We start from the raw sequence: 23,298 nt of genomic DNA on the forward strand, positions 1-23,298 counted from the left end.
TTTCCATGAACCTCAATCCTGATCCTTCATGTATCAGTATTAAAGTTGGCTTTAGTAATTTTATTTTCAAAAAATATGCCTAAGAATCATAAAATTGTAGAATTGTGGAGTTGGAAACGGACTCTAGGGTCATCTAGTCCAACCCCCTGCAATGCAGGAACCTCAACACACACAGTTGCCCGCCAATTTGAAACCTTATTGGATCCTGCTTAGCTTTGTAAATGTGCTAGCAGTTTTATTGCTGCACCGCTAGGAGGATGAATGAAGTGTAAATCAGAGGAATACCCTCAACCCCACCCCCACACTAGTCAGAGTAGCTATAATGGAGATAGAGTTATGTGTGTAAAGTGAGGAAATGTGCTTCTCGTGTTTGCAAAATGTACAGTGGTACCTCGGGATGCGAACGGGATCTGTTCCGGAGCCCCATTCGCATCCAGAAGCAAACATAACTAGCGACGGCACGTCTGCGCACATATGCGTCGCTTTTCGCTGCTTCTGCGCATGCGCGTGACGTAATTTTGAGCGTCTGCGCGAGCGGCAAAACCCAGAAGTAACACACTCCATTACTTCCGGGTTGCCGTGGAGCGCAACTCAAACGCGCTCAACATGAAGCATATTCAACCCGAGGTATGACTGTATGTGAGAAATCTGAAGGAAGATATTAAATCAACTACGTATACTTAAAAGGAGTAAAGGGTTTAAACAATATATATTTCTAATAGGATCAATCATAATACATGTTTAAAGAAAATGGTAGGCTTGAAAAGTGCATCCCAGCGACATTCATATACTCTTAAACCACATCAGATTTTATGGTTATGAAATAAGTGTACAATTTGAGGGAGCCAAAGCAACTACTGGCCATTGAGAATAAGGTTTTGATTAAAATGTTGCATTATCAGGGTTGTAAGATCGTGATAATTTCCAGCTCCTTTGTGAAAATGGAGAATGCGAACCAGTTTTTTTTTCTGGGTGCTTAGAACCACATGAAATGAATGCAGGTTGATATAGTGTGAGCTGAACGGACAAAGTCCAAAGCAGTGCAGGCTTAGAGGAAGGTAAACTTGGAATTGTTTGATGTGTTAGTGTCTTTTGAAAAAAATATAAGGATTACCAATACAGTGGTACCTTGGGTTACATACGCTTCAGGTTACATACGCTTCAGGTTACAGACTCCGCTAACCCAGAAATAGTGCTTCAGGTTAAGAACTTTGCTTCAGGATAAGAACAGAAATCGTGCTCTGGCAGAGCAGCGGCAGCAGCGGGAGGCCCCATTAGCTAAAGTAGTGCTTCAGGTTAAGAACAGTTTCAGGTTAAGAATGGACCTCCGGAACGAATTAAGTACTTAACCCGAGGTACCACTGTATTTTCTTAAGCAACACAGCTCTGGATCTTATGAACAGCTCAAGACTCTGAACCTGATGGGGGCCTGGCAGGGTGGTTTGTGCGAAGCATCAGAGCAGACTAGAGGAGAGGTCAGTTGGAGGACTGTAGCTGTTACTCGGTTCACAAAAAAACAGTAAAGCATACACCAATATAATGGCAGATAAGACGGCAGATAAGTAGCACTTCTGCATCATTTTAAAAACTAGGTTGCTATATCTATTCTTTCATTGAAAAAACGGATCAGATTGTACTATTTAGATTATGAGGATGCTTTGCTAGCTTTGAAACTGTGGCTGTGATTAAAGGGAAAATCTGATGCGTGCTGTGTGTGTGTGTGTGTGTGTGTGTGTGTTGTTTTTCTAAAAACCCACGACTCCCATTCTTGAATATTCAGAAGCAACATTTATTTTGGATTACCAGAGAGGTTAAAATGTTCGCCTCCTAAGATCAAGACATTAAATTCCCTCATCTCTTGCTATTTCCAAGAAATGAGGTCTTGCAGCACCGAGTACAGTTTTGTGCTCATCAGTAAGAAGATAAATCGTTCTGTTTTTCCTCTAAAGGAGATGGTTTCTAAAAATAGAAATGCTAGAGCTCTCATGAACAAAAGAATTCCTAAGATCCACCTCTGCCATTGTCCTTCTCTCTTTATCTGTACTTCTACTGCTTTTTCCTTAACAGCTCCATATTTTTAATACTTCAAAATTTACCTTTCTTTGTCCCTTTATAAAGATTGCAGTTCTCTCCAGCTTCTTTTCTCCCTTTCAAGTGAAACTAGCCTACTTGGTATCTTTTCCCCCTGAACAAACAGGACCCTGCTGTTTATCCACCAACATATTAATTTCATTTTTTTGCTGCCTTGCAAAACACTCTAAAAAAATGTGAAGAACTTTTGGACAGGCAGTGCTCTAAAACTCCAGAGGTGTTATCTCTTTTGGCATGGATTTCCATCAGGTTTGTAACAGAAATCTGGAGATACTCCATATCTTGGCTTGAAGATGGTGTATAATAGAGTCTTTCATTCTCTTTCACGGACGTATTGAAGCAGAGGCTGTTTGGAAAAGATACGCTTCCATCCAAGTTACGGCATGGCTGTGCATCTTGAATCAAAGTCTGACAGTGAAGATAAATGTATTATATGCACATTTGTTGCACGCATGTCCTGCTCGTGGGTTTCCCATGGACATCTGGTTGGCCACAGCAGGAAGAGAATGCTGGACTAGATAGGCTTTTAAAAGGTAAAGGGACCCCTGACCATTAGGTCCAGTCGTGACCGACTCTGGGGTTGCAGTGCTCATCTTGCTTTATTGGCCGAGGGAGCCGGTGTACAGCTTCTGGGTCATGTGGCCAGCATGACTAAGCTGCTTCTGGCGAACCAGAGTAGCGCACGGAAACGCCATTTACCTTCCCGCCGGAGCGGTACCTATTTATCTACTTGCACTTTGATGTGCTTTTGAACTGCTAGGTTGGCAGGAGCAGGGACCGAGCAATGGGAGCTCACCCCATCGCAGGGATTTGAACCGCCGACCTTCTGATTGGCAAGTCCTAGGCTCTGTGGTTTAACCCACAGCGCCACCCGTGTCCCTATAGATAGGCTTTTAATGTGGTCCAAAAGAACTCTTTGTATGTCCTTAGACTAGTGGGAGAGCACTCGGTTTGTTCAGTCCAAACATAACCATTTCTCCTGGGACAGGTTTTGGAAAAGTGTTCCATTCTGCAGTTGTTCAAAGTATTTCCGTTTAAGTGTGGGAGATTAATCTCTGGATGCCACTGATTGCCTTGTACACACCTCCTTTCCAATTCTCAGATTAGTTTTGCTATTGGTTTGGGTTTTTTTTAAATCTTTGATCTCTGTTTTATCTGTATGTGCAGCTTCTTTTTTTAAGGGAATAGCCCACATGAAGCATAACTGGCAAGGTTGAACTTTCTGTTTGACTTGCTGTTATGTGTTACGTGTGTATACGAGGCAAGCTGAGAAGTTGGCCTGAAGGCAAACTCACACTGATAAAATGCTATATCTGTCTTAGGCCTGGATTGGAACGGGCAACTTTTCCTTCCTAGGATCATTGCAAGTGAATATCACATTGAATTGTAAAGCTTGCCTACAGTTAGTACGAAATACAAAACCTGCTCTTTTATTTTCATCTCTTTCATGTTCATTGCACTACAAATGTAAACAATGCCTGATATAACCGGGATGCCGTTGCATTTCCAGTCCATGAAGGCATTCAGGTGCAGGAAGGAATGTACGAAGACTCAGTCACAAAAATGGAGGGTGCGGATTCAGGCTTTTTCAGTTTCAACCTGATACTCCTGTCCTGGGCTCTCCAGTAGCACTTGGTTGACCCTGTAAGCTCTGGCATTTTGCCAAATGCGCCTCTTCCCTTTAGAGCCACATATTAACAATATTTTTATTTGTAGCAATGTATGTCAGCAAAAATATTTTTTATTTGTAGCAATGTGTGTCAGCAAGATGCCACCATTCCTTCCACCTGCCGGTACTCTCAAAACTGTAGAAATTGCCTCAGCAAATCCTCTGCTGAGTTATGGCCAAACTCCAACTCTTTTTCTCCCCAGCACTTGTTCCCTGTCAAAATAAATAACAGCGTCAGAGAGCAACTTTTCTTAGAATTACAGCAGGGGTAGAAGGGTTAAACTCCCAATCTGTGATCCCAGTAATTTCCCCCCCCCCCAATGCTATTTGTTGAAAAACAAAACAAAGCCCTGTCCATTAAATGTGAAACACATATTCAACATCATGTGTAGTTTGGGTCTTAGTGTTATAACCCTAGTGCTTCTGAGTTCTGCATTTATTAAATTGGTTCTGTTTGCAGTTTCATCGCCATTTTATTTGACTAACATCCAGGTATTGTTAAATTCTTATCATCAGTTGAAAGTTAGTGAAAACCCTGTTGCTCCACCATTTGGGGACAAAATGGGTGTGAAATATACATGCCAAGTTTGGTTCTTGAATCATGTTAAAACCACCTTTAGTTAGTCCAGTATATGACTTCTGTAGTTCCTCTCCTTAAGCCATTTTATAAGCAGTCAAGTTCTGGCAAGGAAAGGACTCTTTGAGGAAAGAGCCATAGCTCAGCAGTAGAGCATCGGATTTACACGATGAAGGTTCCAGGTTCAGCCCCTGGCACCTTCAAGTAAGGCTGGAAGAGACTCCTGCCTGAAATCCAGGAGAGCTGCTGCCAGTTAGTGGAGACAATAATAGGCTAAACATACCAATGGTATGACTTGGTATAAAGCGCCATCCTATGCACTGTGGCTTCAGCAACACACAGTTTCCCACTGCAGAGCATCTTGCTGGGAATCTTGTAGAATTAAACCAGATTACATTGCACTTTGGCATAGAATTGGGTCCTAGAGCTGTGTATGGATTCTAACAAAAGAAAGTGTTCAGTGGAAGCTTTGGCCAGATATTGGTGGCTGCTTCCTTTTGCCAATGTAACAGAAGATTGGGATGAATCAAGCCTGCATTCCACACAGAACTGGAAGTGCCTGAGTGTGGGCAAAGTTTGAAGCATTCATTGCAAACCTAGCAGGTCAAGATATACTATCATAATGTGTGCTTTAGCACACCCTCCATGTGTTACCAGGTGTAAGCAGGGCTGTGTGTCTCTCACATCCACTCCTGTTTTCTGCACAAAAGAAAGCCAACTTTCCAGTGTGGAAACACAAATTTCTAGTGTGGTGGTCCAGTTTGGCTCAAGAGGTGGTAGGGGGGTTGGTGGGTAGGGTGACTTTAACTGTTTGTCCACAGCTATGATATTGATTCGGATCTGGCCATCTGCACCAGCAGTTTGTGTGGGGTGGGGAGGAGAGAGAGAGAGAGAGAGAGAGACTCCCTTTTTCTTCAGTTGAAATTATCTCACTTTGCAGAGGAAGCAAATTTGTATTTTGATACTAAGGCACTAAAATGGGTGCTTGTTTGTTTTTTTACTACTTATAAGATGGATTCTTGGACGTGCTTTATTTTACATCTATCTTGTTTCATTTTAAACTGCTTAACTGCTAGAATGATTGTATATCAAATTGTTGGTGCTTGGGATTAAACAGTGTGGGTTAGAAATCCCATACTAATCCAAACCCGCCCTGAGCAAGGGACACAAACTGCGTGGGTTTAGTTGCTTGGAAAGCTTTATAGCTATAACATTACATGTTTTGTAAAGTACACTTGAAGCCCCGGTATGCTGCACAAGTCAGGCATATGATGCTACTACCTTTTCTCTCTTGCAGATGAGCCCAATCCTTCTCCTTGTTCTGTTGTCTCAAACACAACTCGCAAGAAGGAAGCCTGGTAAGTGTTGAAATTGCTAGAGGAAGAATTACAGGGCTTGGCATTTTTAATCTCTGTGGGCCAGTTCCCAAGGTCTTTCATTTGTATTGCAACATCAAGCTTAGTATAATACCATTCAATATAACATGTGTGCCTTCACTCATGTAATCCTTTCTGGAAAATTTCCCTGGGTTCTCGTTTTGAAGTGGGTCATAGTCAAGTCAGAGAAGCTTGCTGTTCAGGTCCTTGGATCAATTGAAAGAACATATACTTGCCACTTGATTATTGATCCTGGGACTATTCAATGCTGAGCAATGAGCAGATGGTTATAAACATAACAAACAAACTTGAAAATAAAATCTGATAAATCAGTGAGACTTGTTGCCTAGCAAAGGCACATAAGACTGCAGTGTGAGCTCAGTCTCTAGGCCTTTATGTTGCATGAAGCTTCAACCATTCATTTTCGGATTTCTCTACTCTTCATTGTTCTATGGGCTTGGCAGAGGATATGTTGGCTCCGTTAAGTGCTCTTGTTTTCTTTCCCTGCCATCTGGGATGACCTTGGCCAAGGAAGATGTTGAAAGTACTTGCATTATGGAATTCCGATGAAGTGTATAGTTCATTTCAGACAAGTCTGTTTTTACTTTAGCCCAGAGAGAAAACAATCCAAACATAGCTTCTACTGAAAGAAGTTAGCATCCAAAAGGCGCAAGGAGTCTAAAATGAATGAGTCCAGAGATTCAATGGTGTAAATTGAAAGTACAAAAAGTAAAACAATGATGGAACAATGGCTAGGAGGTGGGACAGCTTCAGATCCAAGTGGCATGTTACGTTAACCAAACATTTTTAAAATCATGGTTAGCGCTGGGCATTTTCTCCCCTCCCCCCCAAAAATGTAGAAGTGTGAAGCTCTAATCTGGATCTGGACTGTGAAGCACCACAAAAGTAGTGTTTACTGCAAGTAGTGCTTTTGGGCAGCCAATAGCAGATGGGGAGAACAGGGGTTTTTTGTCCGAAAAGGCATGGAGAAAAGAGAGTTAGAAAACAAACCTGCTGTACAGCTGCTTTTTCTAAAAAAAAAGAATCCGGGAAGTGACAAGCATGTTTAACATAACTTGTAGTTTGGCCCTGTGACTTTGCTCCAGAACCATAATGGCAAGTTTTATATCTCTTTAATGAGGTAAATGGTAGAAAACAACAGCAACAAAAAACACCGCTAATGAATATGGCTCATAACCCAATGGCAAGTACTACAAAGTCGCTTAGCAAAATTAAGGCTGTTGCCAGTGCTGGAAATGAAAGGTTTCTTTTGGATAGTTGAACAATAGTAGAAAATGGGCTGGTTATGAAGGGACAATGTAAACTTTAGATAGCATTATCTAGTTAGAAAGATATACGAAGTCCTGTCTCTTTATGATGATAAAGTGACTAAAATTGGCTCTGAGAGGTACAAAAAATTAAAATTGTCACAGTCTATGCCTTCCGGTTTAAAATATAAAGGCCATACTATGAAAAGAGAAAGATATATAATGAGGGTAAAATAGGAGAATTCAGAAAAAGCCAATTTTAATTCAAAAACTTTCTGGTTACATAGTAGCCAGATAGAATAGCCACTGAGGTGAAAGTGCTAAGAGAAGGGGATCCAAATGGCAGTAGCCACCAACAGGTTGAGCTGATAGAGTAGGGCTTTGAGGTGTTGTGTTGCCTTTTGTGAAGAGGAATGATTCATCTGAGAATGTTGTTGTTTGAGTGATGGAAGTGCACAGGGAGGTGTATACAGGCATTTGAAATGTTGCACGCACACCAGTTTTCCATGCAGCAGCAAAGGGAGGGCTATGTAGAATGCATGATCTCAGCTGTGACTTAAGAGTCAATAAATAGTTCATGATTATAAATGCATATATCTTTTTAGAGCAACAATTCAATACATTTCCTGTAGCTGATTTTTGTTGACTGTTCTTTTCAGCACCAAGGCAGAAGACCGTTTAAAATCCAGGAAAGGCTGTTACAGAGCAAAATCTAGGGGCTCAGCAGATCAAAGAAGCACGACTGCCTTGTGGCATTGCTCTACACGGGAGACAATGGGTAGTGTCTCCAAAAAAGAAAGCACTTTAGAAAGACTCCCTGGTTTGAAGGATTTAGCAAGCTCCAAGGAAGCAGCACAGAAAAATAATTCTTATCCAAAGGAACCCACTTCTGCAATGGAACCTAACATTATAAAAACTGTGCAAAGGAATACGGATGATCTAGAAGGGGAGCTTGAGCCGTTAGACCCTGGCAAAGCAGCAGTGGAAACTTCACCACCCCCTCCTGGAGCACAGACTGTTAGTGGGGATGAAAGACACCATAGCAATGAACCAAAGCAGCTAGAAGCCTTCAGCAAAGAGCACTTAGACAAAAGGCAAGGGTTGGGAAAGAAGGGCTTTCGGAGGCTTGACTGGCTTTCTGAGCACAATGAGGGGCTAAGGCCTCCCTACAGAAATGTAAATAAGCCAACAGATGTAGCAACAAACCTGGCCGTTAGGGGACAGTCTGCACGAGAAGCTTCTTTGTTAGCTCTGCCAGTATTTAGAAAAATGCAAAATCCTCACGCAAGTAAAGCAAGGACTGTTGAGAGTGCACTCTCCCCCAGGAAGGGGCAGGCAATGGACTCCGATTTAGCCGAAGTAAGTTCTGCGAACACTGCCGAGTGGGCATTACAGATGTCGGGGCATCAGACAGCCACAGACCTTTCTGTCCGCAAACATGCTTGGACTGCTAATGCCGGAGATGCTTCGGAACGTGTTCCTCTGAGGTCTGTGGAATCTCCTTCCTGCAGCACCTATGATGACACAAGACCCTATATGTGCAACGCCCTGGTGGAGGAGCAGGGGAAAGATGGCGCAGCGCAGGAAGAGGACCCAGCTGTGTACACCTGCATTGAATGCAGCATCTATTTTAAGATGAAGGAACATTTGATGGACCATATGCTTCAGCATAACAGGGGACTAGGGCTGGATGAAAGCAGAGAGGGCATTGGAGGTCAGTGTCAGTTGACCTGTAGTGAATGTGGATGGGCTTTTGGGGACATTGGTTCTCTAGAGCAGCACAGGAGACTCCATCAGGAGTCCAGAGAAAAAATCATTGAGGAAATTCAGAAGCTCAATGAATTCCCAGATGAAGGCCGTGATGCCAGGCTACAGTGCCCAAAGTGTGTGTTTGGAACCAACTCCTCTAAGGTGTTTGTCCAACATGCAAAGATGCATGTCAAGGAGAGGAAAGATCAAAGTTTGAAGAATGTGAACTTGTTTGGCAGTTCCAGTGGTAGTGATCCACGGGACAGCTCCATGCACAACATATATAGTAGACATTTCAGGCCAAATGATCATGTACCTCAAGTGGCGCATGCACACAGTAGCAACAAAGGTCTTAGCACTTGCATGCTTTGCAGCTTTCCAGCCCCAAATGAAAACATTTTAAAAGAACACATGAAATATGCTCATTCCCACTTGTCCTGGAACATGGAGTCTTTTGAAGCAGATGTAAACCAGCCTGGAACTAGTAGGGATGCCTACAGCCCTAGCAGGTCAGGCCGATTTTCAGAAACTGATTATTTGAGCAAAGCAGGCAGACATTTCCCCCAGTCCCACTGTGAAACCACGTCCCACTATGAATCCCTTCATGGCTTCACAGTGGGCCACCAGAGACTTAATAAAAGCAATGGCACTAATAAAAAAGAAATCCCAATGCCTGGGTTTCGGGCTAGGAAACGAGCTCCCTATAGCTCTTCACATAAGATCTTGTCTACTCTTACCTCAGCGAAAGCTTATTCTCCGCATGCCCTGAAACAAATAAGGAATAAAAGCACAGCACCGCCACTTGAGACTGAGAGAGAGAATGCCAAAAGCCACCCAGGTGGGCTGGAGGAACTCCAGCACAAATGGTTACCCATAAGCGATATTAGGAGTATGGAAGAAGAATTCCCTTTAGCAACAGAAATAGAGTTAGCAGAGAATAGATATTTCAGGCCTGTTGCTATTCCTCAATCTGCTTTGGACCTCAAAAGGAATTTCAGGGGCACTTTGAAGGCAACAGATTATCCAATAGCATCAGCGGGGCAGCAGCATCAGTTACGTCACATGGTCCCCATTGTTCTTGTTGATGAGATTAATATTTATCCCAGAAAGATGAAGCGGCCCAAGATGAAGATTCTCAAGAAAAAGATGTTGCCTCCTTCCCAAGAGTTTGGAATGGATGAATCCCTTCCCTTAGGCGTCTTCCTATTAGATTCCTCTTTAGAAAGCTCCTTAGAACTGGATGACCTTCTGGATGCAGATTCATTGATGCTGAAGAATGAGGAAAGGAAATGCCCGTACTGTCCTGACAGGTTCCACAATGGGATTGGCCTAGCCAATCACGTGCGGGGCCACCTGAACAGGGTGGGTGTGAGCTACAATGTCCGTCACTTCATCTCTGCAGAAGAAGTGAAAGCTATTGAGCAAAAATTTTCCTTCCAAAAGAAGAAGAAAAAAGGTAGTATGTATTCAATTTATAATTTTTTCAATTTTTCTAATATTTTTCATTCCTTGAAGATGGGTATGTATGTTCCCATATTTTCCCTCTCAACAATAGATGTTATAGCATCTTTGCAATGTCTAGTTTTCATAGTTTGGGTTTTTTTAAAAAAATCATGTTATCTAGTGGGGGTTCTTTGAAAGCATTTATTGCCTGTTCTTTATGTTTTACTACGACACTGATTATTATCCCCTCTTTCACAGTTGCAAACTTTGATCCAAGTACTTTCAGTTTAATGAGATGTGAATTCTGTGGGGCTGGCTTTGACACACGTGCAGGATTATCCAGCCACGCCCGAGCTCACCTGAGGGATTTTGGAATCACTAACTGGGAGCTCACCATCTCACCAATTAACATTTTGAAGGAGCTACTAGCCAATTCATCAGAATACCCTATGCTTCAGTCTGCACTAGGAACAGATCCTTCATCGCCAAATCAGGAGAGAGAGATGCTTGGGTTTGGGCCCTGCAAAAGCACGACCCCCATATCTGAATGCAGCATTTCACAATCACCTTTCTCCCCGTTCCCTCCTTCCTGGGGAGATGAGCCCATGCAGCCCTTCAGAGATGGTAAGCAGTTTCAGAATTTTACATGCATCCTGGAAACAGTACTAATCTTAGTAAGCATGCTACCTCCTTAACCCTGCCTGGTGATAACCTTTACAGAACAACCTGAAGGAAGTGATGGTGATTATTATGAACTATAGTGATAAGCAGTAGTAAAACACAGGATTCAGACATTTCCTAGGAGCCCATGGAGAGGAAGACATCTGGATGTTCCAGGGAGAGGATGGATTCTGGTGTCCATCTTGCCTTCCATTAATGTGTTGAGTGTTTAACTGAGATTTCATGCAGTGGCCCAAGTCTTCCCAGAAGTCATAGACTGGTCTAAGTCCTACTTCAGGGAAGGCTTTTGAGATAATGGAGTGTATATATAAACACACACATGTCTCAATAAAAGACATAGTGTGGGAGCAAAGAGAAGGAAACAAAAGTGTCAAAGCCTAGAACTGGTGTGTGGGTGGGAATGAGAAAAATATTGGGTGGAAGTGAAGATGAAAGAGGAACAGAGCAGAAAAAGATTAAGTCAAAGAAGAATGCTGTAAAGGGGGTGGGATAGAAGAGAAAATAAATAATGATAGTTTGTTAAGTGAGAGGATTGATTCTATGGGAAGTGGATGTGTTAACCAGGACCACATAGGAATGCATATGAGTTGGGTAACATTTTTCTTCCTGACCTCCTAGGCAAATCACCAGACCAATTTATTAAGCAGCCAGTCATAACTAGGTGCTCAGGTTTTGCACCCCTGATGAAAAAGTAGACTGCAGATCAAAAGTAATGACTAATCTCTCTCCCATCTATAGTAGGAAGTGTTCAGTTATTTTCTCCAGTCATAATATGAAGTTTGCCTCAAAATCTGATCTAAATCTAAAACAAATAGGAAAATACATCATGTTGCCATGTCATATCCTTGCCATTCGGCTACATTTCAGGCCAGCCTATTCTGACTTGGGCTACCCCCATTTCTAACTGTGACAACTTAGGTTCTTACTATTAGATTTTTGTCTGAACAGCTTGTCTACTCTGGGTGTGGTTCTGAGGTTTTCTCACTGGAAAAACTTTCATGGGGCAGAAAGAGACTCTACTAAAGTTGTCATGGATGTTACTTAAACGACAAACCGCTTCACATACACAGTTCTACAAGGGTATAATTACTTTCAATCTCCATCCCATTCCTATTATTTTGTATTCTTTAACCTTTATATAACCAGCAGTATTAAACCATTTTCGGCCAGTAGTCTGAACTTCGTTCATTGGTTTGAAGAATTGATGGATACTGTTACATTGTAGGCGCATGGTATTTAGCAAGTGACATATTTGTGATCTGTAATACTAACTAAGGTAGAAAATAGATTTCTGCATAGTTTCATCTATAGGACTTGGAATGTATTTCTGATCCCAAATCCCATCTTGTCTATGCTGTTTACTGAAGTCTAAAGAAAAAGGTGTGAGTGTGCATTGCCACAAAGTGGCCTTGGTGTTAAGGAGCCGATACAAGTCCTCCTATCTGTGGAATGGCATTTAGCAAATGCAAGGAATGCCAAATGGCAGATTCAAAAGAAATTTTGCAGGCATTGCTACACTGTGAAATGAAGAAAAGCTATATGTTTGGCTCCAGGTCTGTAGGCACATAATGCCTATCCACAGTCAAGCAGTTCTTGCCCTGTGAGCTGCCTGGATGAGAGACTGCTTGGAAGCCATAATTAAGTCACCCTTTAGAAAAGCAGCAGGGTATAAATGCAATAAATAATCAATTAACATGTTTACTAGCCCTCAATATATCATTCATTATATACAAGCTGCCAGATGGACGTTTCTGCAAATAAATGTTTTTATCTACTGATAAAAAGCAACGGATGGGAATAATGGTGTGCATTTCTAACTCTTATGAGTTAATCTATACTAAGAACTGTGAAAAATCAGCAGTTGGCTTTGCAAAGTGGAGACATCATGTAGCTAGAAAATTTGCCTAAACACACAAACAACTGTCAGAAACTGCATATGGTGTCATCAGCATGCACATACCTATTAATTTACCTATCAATTTACTTAACATTCTTACAGTACTGAGGACAGCAATACAGCCTATAGGAAATTATGGTGGAGACTGTAATGGAAAGCTGACTGCAGAAAAGTATCATGCTGTGTTATGGGAAACCAAACATTCATGGATTTCTGTTGCTAGTCGAATTCATTAAGGTTAGCAGTGACATGAACAAAATCTTTGATGCCTTGTCATTCTGGATGCATTCAGAAATGAAATAAAACAGCTAAATTGGCATTACTTACTCAGCTCCTAGTAAAAGAGAAGGTTACTGAAAACAAGGTAGGGAACATGGACCAAAAAATTACTGGATGGCTTCATAAACTTTCCTGATTTGTGGAAGAAGGATTGCAGAATTCAGTGGTGCCAAGATCACTATGCTATAAAAAGAAAAAGAAAAACTTCCAACAACTTCCCTTGATGGAAGCACTTGCAAGTCTTCATCTCAAAAGGTGGTTGTATTTGTACATCATGAAAGGAACAGGTATTGGGTGCTAGACAAAGGCCAGGGGATTCTGAGATCTGTGTATGTCAAAGATGTGTGGCCCTTCAGATATTGCTGGACTATAACTCCCCTAATCCCTGACCTTAAAGGTAAAGGGACCCCTGACCATTAGGTCCAGTCGTGACCGACTCTGGAGTTGCGGCGCTCATCTCGCTTTATTGGCCGAGGGAGCTGGCGTACAGCTTCCGGGTCATGTGGCCAGCATGACAAAGCCGTTTCTGGTGAACCAGAGCAGCGCACGGAAACGCTGTTTACCTTCCCGCCGGAGCGGTGCCTATTTATCTACTTGCACTGTGACGTGCTTTCGAACTTCTAGGTTGGCAGGAGCAGGGACCGAGCAACGGAAGCTCACCCCGTTGTGGGGATTCGAACCACCGACCTTCTGATCGGCAAGTCCTAGGCTCTGTGGTTTAACGCACAGCGCCACCCACGTCCCTATCCCTGACCTTAGGCTATGCTAATTCAGGATGATGTAAATTGGAATGCACAGCATTAGGAGGGAAGGCCAAAGAAGGAGTGGCTGCAGCTCTGTCTCCTGTAAAAGCTGATTCCTCCCTCAGAGTGAAGCTGTAATCAGAAATAAAAGCTGCCAGTCAGGAACATGGTCATCTGAGGACATATCTTTATATAAAACCTTCTGGTGCTTCTGCTTTCACTACTATAAGCAGTTGTGGAAGATGATCCTCTAAGAACAAGAAGGATGTAACTCTGCTGCATACTGACAGCCAATATAGAAAGTAGTTTAGCCTAACCTGACTAGAGTACAGAGAAAAATGGCAGCATTTTCAGACAGCAGTTACATTATAGCTTTATTATGTAAAATATGGAAATACAATGAGACTAAAGTGACTAGGAAGATGGAGTCTGATGTTAGTGAAGAAAGCAACTCTAGAATGTTTTGCTTCTCCTCATGAAAAATACTAGGAATTTATTCTCTTCTTCAGCTCAGTTTTCAGTAATATGTTGAACAGTTGGGTTTTCTGTAGGCAAAATGGAGATCTAGTTTGAAACCAATGCTAGCCTGCAATTAGAAAATTATAGCTCATCCTTTACAAATCATTATTTATCTTAATGCAAATGCCTTTTGCTTTAAAATATTATGAGTAGGACTCCACTGAACTTTATGCTCTCTCTAATTTATCTGTATCCATAAAATACAGACATCTCTATATTTTCAAGGCCTTACTAAGCCAAGCAACACCACAAAGAACAAGATAATTTATTTATTTTTATTTAAGCAAGTAGCATTGGTTGATTAGATTTCTGGCAGGTTTTTATGTAATTTGGAAGCCTGGGGAAATCTCCCATTTGGATTAACCAATTCATTATAAATCTCGGGATAAAGTGGATTCCTAATACATGCCCAGAGTGTATAAACCGTAGAAACATGAGGAACAATGTTCCTCTTCTTAAGAAGTGGTTTCTTGTGGGGTATTTTTGTTTGTTTGTAGATAGCGAAGGTTTTCAAATATAGACGTTGTGAAAGTTCAACATTAAGAAACTTCTTTTTGGAAGCTAATTGTTCATAGGCTCAAATTCATTTTGTAACCTTAGCAAAGAAAAAGAATGAATTTGTGATTTTAACCATTATTTCCCTCCTCTGTGTGTGGCAAAAACACAGACCAGCATTGTGTCACTCTGTCGCTATCTCTGCATTTTTTGCCAGCCACTGGAAGGTCGTGTACAATGAAACTTAACTGCCATGCTTTCTTACTCCCCAGCCCCCGGTGACCTAAACCCTTCATGGATATATTTTGAGGCATGTATTTCAGATATCCCCTAAATCTGCATACATAGATGGCTGGGTCTCTAACTCGTGCAAAGTCTGTAGATTCCAAAGAGGCATGGACCTTGTTTTGAGTGGCATGTGGGCTAAAAGCATCTTGGTCATTTTTTATTTTATCATCTGGACTTCCTTTTTTTTTTTTTTTTAATGATATTTATTGGGGGAAAAAATTTTAAATTACAGAAAAAGACAAAGCAGAGAAAGGGAAAAAAAACAAAAAAAGGAAAAAAAACAGCCACATCCAATAATACAAATTCATAAAACAAAAATACACCACAAACAGATAAAAATAAAACCATCATTCTCAAATCTTCAACTTTCATTACCTTCTTTCTTTGACCTCCTCCTCCTCCCTTTTTTTGTATCCCAGTTAATAATTATCGCAGCAAATCCTTTCCATATTTCATAATATTCTGTCATTACATTACCTTAATCTATTTTCATCTTATCTTATAAAAAACCTTAAAACTTAAAACTTATTTTTACCCACTTCTCATAACCATATGGACTTCCTATTCTTAATCTTGACCCTAAACTGTAGCATTCTGGTTTTAGATAATTTCATCTAACCGCAGCCAATTAAATTTTTTACCTCTTTTTTCAGGGAGGGTGTCAATTCTCACAATGAGATAATATATTTTCTAGAACTCTTGAGTTGTTACTATTGATAAAATCCCCTTCTTTGGCAACAGGAAGTGAATCAACAATTTTCAAAGCTTAGTAAAAATGTTGTAACAGTGCTGAAGACCCAAGAAAATTACAGAATACAAGGTTGGATCAGTGCTGTTAAAACATATATGGTCTATGAGCCCAGCCTGGCCCACAAAGTATATTCTGTCCATTCTACAGCTGCTAAAAGCATATGCCATTACAGAAGAAGGAAAGAGGACCCCTTCCTAACAGTTTTATTAAAATCAGTTGTCACTTTTTTATGCAGCTAGTGCTGGTGAAGAAAATGCATTATTTGCCTGCTGAAAGGTAGTTCCTTTTTTTCTGTCCCTAGGCATTTGCTTAGTGATGAGTTCAACCCCCAACTCACATTAGTGGAGATGAAAAATATATGAATACAGTTACAGAGAAATGAAAATTTAAATATAGGAATAGAAAATTTAGAGAAATGTGAAATAGGGCTTACACCCAGATAAGCGGGATTATGATTGCAACAAAAGAGAGGCGATATTTGCATTACATTTCACTTTCAGAAAAATGGTCTTCTGATTGAAATATTTCTCTCCCTTGTCTTACGGCTCAAAAGCAGCTTTGCTCATCCTGAACTGATGGAGAGGATGTTGGATTTTAAGCACACTTTAGTGCATATTTATTCTTTTTGAGATGGTTCTTCTTTCTTAATCTTCAATAAAGAAGGGAAGATCTGTTTATTAGAAGAGGTGCAACTGAAGCAAGGAATAAAAAACCGGGATGGAATTTACCGTCTTCTATTAAACTGTCACCTTTCTTTGTATCTATGACCTGGGCCCCTCCGTTACAAATGGGTTTGGAGCTGAAAAAAGCCTAACTGCAATGCAAGGAAGTGTCCAAAGTGCCAAATCTGATTGGGATTTAAGGGAAGACAGTCTTCTTTAGGCAGTTGATCCTTATAAGTGGATCTGAAGGAAACCCTGTTTTCTCAGCCTTGAGATAAAAGGGGGCTTTTCATAAATTACAACTTATTTTATGTATCTGTTGTAATTTTTAAAATATGTTGTATTTTGATTAATCTGTTACCTTGCTTTGCTACCTATCCAGGAGCAATTGCTGTTTAACTAGTATATAGATTGAGGTTGCAACTGTGACAGCTACATCCTCCACCACTTCAGTGCACTTGAGTCATTTTGTAGTTTTGGGCTAGAAAACTGTGGCCATTCAAGTAAGTGGTTTTGCAGATGATGAAATAGAAAAAAATGTTTTTAAAACTGTTCCTTCAAGATGCAGAGCGTTTTTATACACCTCACGTTGCTTGTCTGCTGTGAAGCTCTTAATCTCTCTTTCAGCAGTATTATTCTGAAGGCGTTCTGGCCACAGAGTGCATCTTCTTCTCTCGGTTTTTTGTTTTCCCCACCTGCCCGCTCGCAAACTGGCCCCCTTTCCCTTTCTGCCTCCTCCGTCGTAGCTGTGGCCAGGAGAGTTAGGTGCTCTACTGCTCTCGTCTGCTGGAGCCTTAAGCGCGCGGCTTCCATCCTTGCTGGCTTTCCCTTAATCTGTCGTTCGATGGTGGAGTAGTTTTGCCTGGACCCGTACCCTGATCGCTTCGTGCTTTTCGCTGCATCTCTCTGGGCCTGTGGATTCCTCCTGGTTCGGCTGGGCCGGCTTCTCTTGGGTGGACTCGGCGCTCGACTACTCCACCTGATCGCGCTCAGTTGGAGTCTCGGCGCTCCGCCGCCCCGCCTGGCTGCCGCCCCGCATGTGCCGGACCCAAGATGGCGGCCTCCACCCCCTCGCAGCCCAAAGCGACAAAAGCGGTGGCGGCGCCGCGGCCCCGAGAGGATGAAGCGAGCGCGGGTCCTCCGCCCGAGGCCGGTAAGTCCCCGGAAGGCGAGGAGGAAGACATGTCCGTCAGGCAGGAGGGCCGATCGGGAGGTGTCATGCTGGAGACCTGCTTTTCCTTCCGCCCCCCCCCCTCGCCCGCCGCCTCTGGGGCAGCCCGGTCTGCGCCTTCAGGGATCGCGGCGCCTGTCCCTTTCTGGGGGTGGCGTGAGGTCGGGTTGGGTGGCTGGCAGGAGGCAGCGTCTTGCTTCTCCGAGCCGAGTCCGTGGTAGCTTTCCTGTCAAGGCCTGGTAGCCCGCGGCTCTCCTCCTCCTTCCCCGCCAACGGGGCACCCGGGTATCTCGGCCGTGCCTTCCCCGCTGGTCAGCATCCTTTCGGCCGCTTCCCGTTTAGCCTCTGCAGCACCCGGAGCCACTGGCCAGCGCCTGTCACGTCTGGTCCGCGCCCTCCGGCAGCAGCTGGCAATCGAAAGTGAGACATTTTTTTAAAAAAATAAATATAGCATCTTTTGTCCGCTGAGAGAACGGGAATAATCCACATCGAGGCAAACCGGCTCTCGTTTCTTTGACTTTCTAACCTCCCTTGTGGATACATATTATTAAAGTGAATTTTGAAAATCCTGAAAAGAATGTTACTGACTCGTCAAAAGCCCAAAGTAAGACACCAAGAATTGGTTGTATTGCAGTATGAGAAATATGCATACCTAAAACATAGGTTGGAAATTATTTATTTTTTAATGCAATACGTTATCTCGTGTCTGTTTTGGCTATCCAGCACTTTGAAGGTCGGAATGGCTGACTTCTGTCTTTTAATCTCTCCAGTCTAGTAATATAAACAATAGAATACAGTAATTCTGCTTTAACCTGCGTTTCTGATTGCCTACTTTGTTGTATATTTAAATAATTTTGAAGAATTAAAAAAAAAAGTTGTAGCTGATATTATCTCTGAATTATAGTGAATTTGTCCAGAAAACAACAGTTGGGATCAGTCTTACTTAGGAGAAGATTCCCTATTCTGCTCATCTTCCCCATCCCTATTTTTTTTGCAGTTTGAGCCTATGTGTGTCTATTCAGAAGTAAGTTATTTATTTATATTTACATATAGTATTACAATTATATTCTGCCATTCTTCCAAGGAGCTCAGGATGGCATACATGGTTCTTTCTCTCACCACTTTATAAGGCTAGTTTAGGTAGGCCAGGCTGAAAGAGTGTGACTGGCCCAAGATCACTGGGTAAGCTTCATGGCTGAGTGGGAATTTGAATCAGAGCCTCCACAGTTTTATTTGGACACCACAATCCCATGCTGATTCTCTGTAAAAATAGCTAATCCCAGGGTAAGGGTGTTTAGGATTGAACCTTCAGAAATTCTCATTGTCTGTTTTGGGCTAAATGACTTTTTGTAATGCTACTGTAGTTCTTTTCACAGTACTGTATCTGTTGTTGGATCAGAAGAGATTAGTTTACACTTGGCTCCTTGTTGGAAACAGTTTTATATAATGATTATGTCACTGTCTTGCTCTGGCAAAAAATGTTTCCCTGTATTGAAAATATTTATACCCATTTTCTTTTGTTTGTAATTACTGGTTTCTTCATCAATACAATTTCCCCCTGCATCTATTCTGGGTTCTTGTGTGTATAACTACAGTAAATACCACTCAGTGTGGTGCTTTGTCCTGCAACTGAAAAACCCTGTAACTAGAAAATAACTCATTGGTGGTTTAGCTGATGTGTGACTATTGTTATTGTATTAATCTAAGGAATTTGCTTAGCTCATCCAACAGACAGCGAGTAACCAATGTTTTCTGTCTTCTTATCTAGCAAGACAGACTTGTTTATTATAATCATGCCTTAAAATGCTAAAATCATTAAAGGCCATTAGTGTTGGTTCGTTTTTTAGTGAATTAGTTAAATTGTAATCCTAGACACACTTAATCTGGAAAAAAGTCTCATTGAACTCTGCAAGACTTAATCATTTGCAGGAATTAATCATTTTTTGCTTTTCTTAACTGGCACTATGAGGCAAATGTAGCTTGTATGGTGCTTAATCTCTTTGCATTATTAATTTTCCAGCTCAAACCCCATATTCTCTTTTATATTTTGGTAGTTATGGCTTCTGAGGAAGAAGAGGAGATGGTCACTGCAGAGATGGGGTCACCAGCCCTCCAGAAGAAAAGTTCTCTGGCTGGGTCATTAGACCATATTCCTAACAGAATAGGAAGCTCACTGTCTCCTGAACCTTCTAGCAATAAGGCAGATTCCCAGGATTCCAAAAGTGAGTCTGTCCTCTGTTGAGGTTGCTGCTGAGCCTTGTCCATGGTGTATGTGATGGTGACAGTCCCATTAGGTGACTTTAATGCAGATCTGAACCCGTTGCTTATCACTTGTTTTATAAAGTGGTGTCACTGCTTATAATTTACACTGTCTCTTGGTGAAATAATTTGAAAGGTTTCATGACTAACAAAAGTATTGTTCACATGAAAAATATAGCAAAAAGAATTCAGTGTGTTTCAAAAGTTTGCAATGTTTGTGTTAAATACTGAGAGTTTAATAAAATGTTTCTTTTTCAATATGTGGTGAATACAGTATACAGTATTTTCCATTTTTTTGGCTTTATGTGAAAGTACATTGTGAGGAACAGCAATGAGCTTACCAAATAGCTAATTAATGAACATATGCAAATATGATCTACCAACATTATGTACCATTATTGATTTGGGGGTTGGGGTATTTATCCCATTGCTTGTTACAGTATACAACCAAATAGCCATTTTGTGGTTTTTCTTCATTTTAAAGGAAATGTAGAATATATGCTGTGAGGGATCCTAACTTTCTGAATTAATATTGTAATGCTTTTGAAACCAAGAAGAGATAAATATTTCTGATTTCAGCTTTAAAATGATCACAAGTAGCCACTTGGTATAAATACCATTTAAAGCATTTTTACCCTACTCTGTGGCTGAAAAGGCTCACAGCTTACAGTCTAAAAGACACAATACCAAAGGAAAAATGAATGAGGAAGGAAGAGGAAAATGAGGAAATTCAGGCATCAATTCTTAAGGTTACATTGTAGCTCTTATAATGACCAGCTGGGATGGAAACAATTCAGGGAAAAGAGGGGTCTCTCAGCAGACAATCAAATGGCCCTCCTATATTTACCTCTGCTACAGTCTGATGGAATAGACTTCATTGTTTTTGACTGTATTTGGGTAGGAGAATCAGGCCGTGATACTTGAAATGTTACTGAAAATAAGAATTATAATGTTTTGTGAACAAGGAGACTAAAGGGGGTATTTATAGTGTGGCTTTCACCGACTTAGCATAAGGCGCATGTCACCAATTTTGTGTGAGAACACGGGTCAAAGTGATGGTTGCAGGGCAGACTAGTAGTTGTGATGCTGATTTTTACAGAAGGAATTTGACCATCCAGCACCATTTTTTACTAAAGCTTAGTGAAGTCATCTGTTGCAAAATAAAGAGCCAGTCTATTTAGCGAGTCCAATGCTAAACTGATGATACCTGGCTTGTTTATGGAGCCGGGTCCAAATCAAGATAACGTGGTGTGCGCTTGTGCTCTACTGACTGGTAGCAAAGGCAGTGTGGGGTTCAGCTTAACTTTGTCTCAATAAGTCACTCTCCTCTTTCCAGCACCAAACCTCACAACATGTGAGGTCTGTGGCGTCTGCTTCGAGACCCGCAAGGGCCTGTCCAGCCATGCCCGTTCTCACTTACGTCAGCTCGGTGTGGCTGAGTCTGAGAGCAGTGGAGCCCCCATCGACTTACTCTATGAACTGATGAAGCAGAAGGGCAAAGTGGACAGTGGCCCCATCTCTCCAAGTCTTAGCAAAAAATCTGCTTCTCCCAAAGAAGGGACTGCAGGGTCCTCACAGCCGACACTGCTGCCTCCCAACAAAGCTACGGAACGGCCGCAAGAGGCACCTATAAACAAAGCAATCAAATGCCCTCCAGGTTTCACCCCCAAGAATGTTGCCCAGCCAGGATCTCCCATACTCAAGAAAGTGACACCTGCTCTGCCTGGTTCTCCTCTGCCAAAGACCCCCGAAGACAAAAGCCCCAAGCTACCGCTGAGCCCTCTGCAGAGTTCTCCTAAAGCACAGTGGTCACAACCGGAGGAAGAAGGCCCCTTAAATCTAAGTGAGTCTGTTTGATGCTGATGCTGCTTGTGAACAGGAGAGCTGGCTTGCAGTTTGCTGCTGCAGGGAGCTCTTGTGTTTCACATTACCTTGTAGCGTGAACCAGTGTAGGGCTGCCCACCCCAAGGCGTATTTTACACCTATTGGCTCTGCACAGGCTGCTTGCTTCATTCGCACATACGGCATCTTGTATACACCACAATAAAGGAAGGGCATAAAGGACTTATTGCATAAGTTTGATCTCCTGCAAAAGTGTCCCTTCCTATTTCTAGAACAACTGATGAACTGTGATCCTTTAGTGTTGTCCCGAAGGGTTTCTTCCCTTCTCTGAGCTGGGTGAGCAGGAGTTTTTAAAAATTATTATTCCTAGGCACCTTTTTAGTAAATCTCTTTTCCCAAAAGCAGAAGTTTCCTCAACTGGCTCTTCCCCGAAACCAAATAAGAGGGTCAGTCATATTTATTTTATTCATTGGATGGGCCACAAAGCCTTCCCATGTGTCTTTTTGATTTGTGCCTGGAGATTTTTAAACTCACTAGTGAAAGTAGGGATGTTTATCTCTTGAAGGGAGAACAACTATAGACACTATATGTTTCTTTCCAAAGCCCTGAGCGAAACTCTTATCAGAAGAAAAGACTGAGAGACCCTCTGAGATCTTCTGCATAGCTGTTCATTTAAAACCAAAATTCTTAGCAATCTTTCAGAATAAAGAGTGAGGAATTTAGTGCTCTCAGTACCTAATTAAAAGCAATTTCTGCTGCATCTGAGCCATTGCTTCCCCTGTTGTACATTATCTGTTTGCCCTTCTTCTCAGGGCCTATAGTAAGGCTTGTGGACTTGCAGCTGATGTTGGAGTTTGGAGACTAACATAATCTATGCTTCTTTTGGGCTATAATATTCAACAGTGTTTTCTATTAAAGCTGGCAGAAATGGCACAAGCCACCCAGTATCCCTGCTTCAGTCTTGTACAGTGTTCTCTTGCATTGGAGGAAAATCATAGAAAATCAGCACTGCTTCTGCCATTCCAGTCCTTTTTAAAAGCCGTTTTGCAGCTGTTGCTGGTGAGGGAGTAGTGAGTTCTCACTTGGTCTGTTGAGGCAGAGGTAAGGAGAATCGTAAAGAGAGGGGAATTGTCTGGTGGGCTTGGCTCAAGGCACCAAGGCCAGTCCTATCTGGGGGTGGGGAAAGATAACAGTGCACAAGGTGTATATTGTGGTACCTTCTATTGACCCAGCAGCAACAAAGTCTGCAGCATCAGTTGTAAGGAAGTGTTGGATGACATCCTGACCTGTCCACCCCACAACTGAGTTCCTGCTTCTTTCATCAGGGAACCTTCAATTTAAAAGCTCCTTTTCCAAGTCCCGTTTGCCTTCTTCTCTAACTGCATTGTCATGAGCCGCAGATTCTTAACATAATATTGTGGTGTCAGTTGAGCACTCAAGTCCTTAGATATGTTGTGATTCTTCCTCAAGCATACAATTGAAAAACAGTTGCTGAGAAAGTCAACACCATTTATACAGCTGCTTCCCATTCCCATTTT

General features: G+C 41.9%; 1 protein-coding gene across 10 annotated transcripts in view; it reads left to right on the forward strand.

Annotated features, from left to right (window-relative positions):
- WIZ (WIZ zinc finger) overlaps positions 1 to 23,298 on the forward strand; it is a 60,398-nt gene that overhangs the window by 28,779 nt on the left and 8,321 nt on the right. For 6 of the 10 annotated variants that reach the window (XM_080993540.1, XM_080993539.1, XM_080993537.1 and 3 more), the window contains exons 3-7: positions 5,635 to 5,695; positions 7,641 to 10,189; positions 10,432 to 10,797; positions 19,714 to 19,881; positions 21,255 to 21,761. In XM_080993540.1, coding sequence (XP_080849666.1) covers positions 5,635 to 5,695; positions 7,641 to 10,189; positions 10,432 to 10,797; positions 19,714 to 19,881; positions 21,255 to 21,761 — 3,651 coding nt within the window. The remainder of the gene's footprint in view (positions 1 to 5,634; positions 5,696 to 7,640; positions 10,190 to 10,431; positions 10,798 to 19,713; positions 19,882 to 21,254; positions 21,762 to 23,298) is intronic. The other 4 variants (XM_080993544.1, XM_080993546.1, XM_080993542.1 and 1 more) reach the window with 3 other exon arrangements.

This window comes from Podarcis pityusensis, assembly GCF_964106645.2.
Source record: "Podarcis pityusensis genome assembly, chromosome: 2".
Classification (NCBI taxonomy): domain Eukaryota; kingdom Metazoa; phylum Chordata; class Lepidosauria; order Squamata; family Lacertidae; genus Podarcis; species Podarcis pityusensis.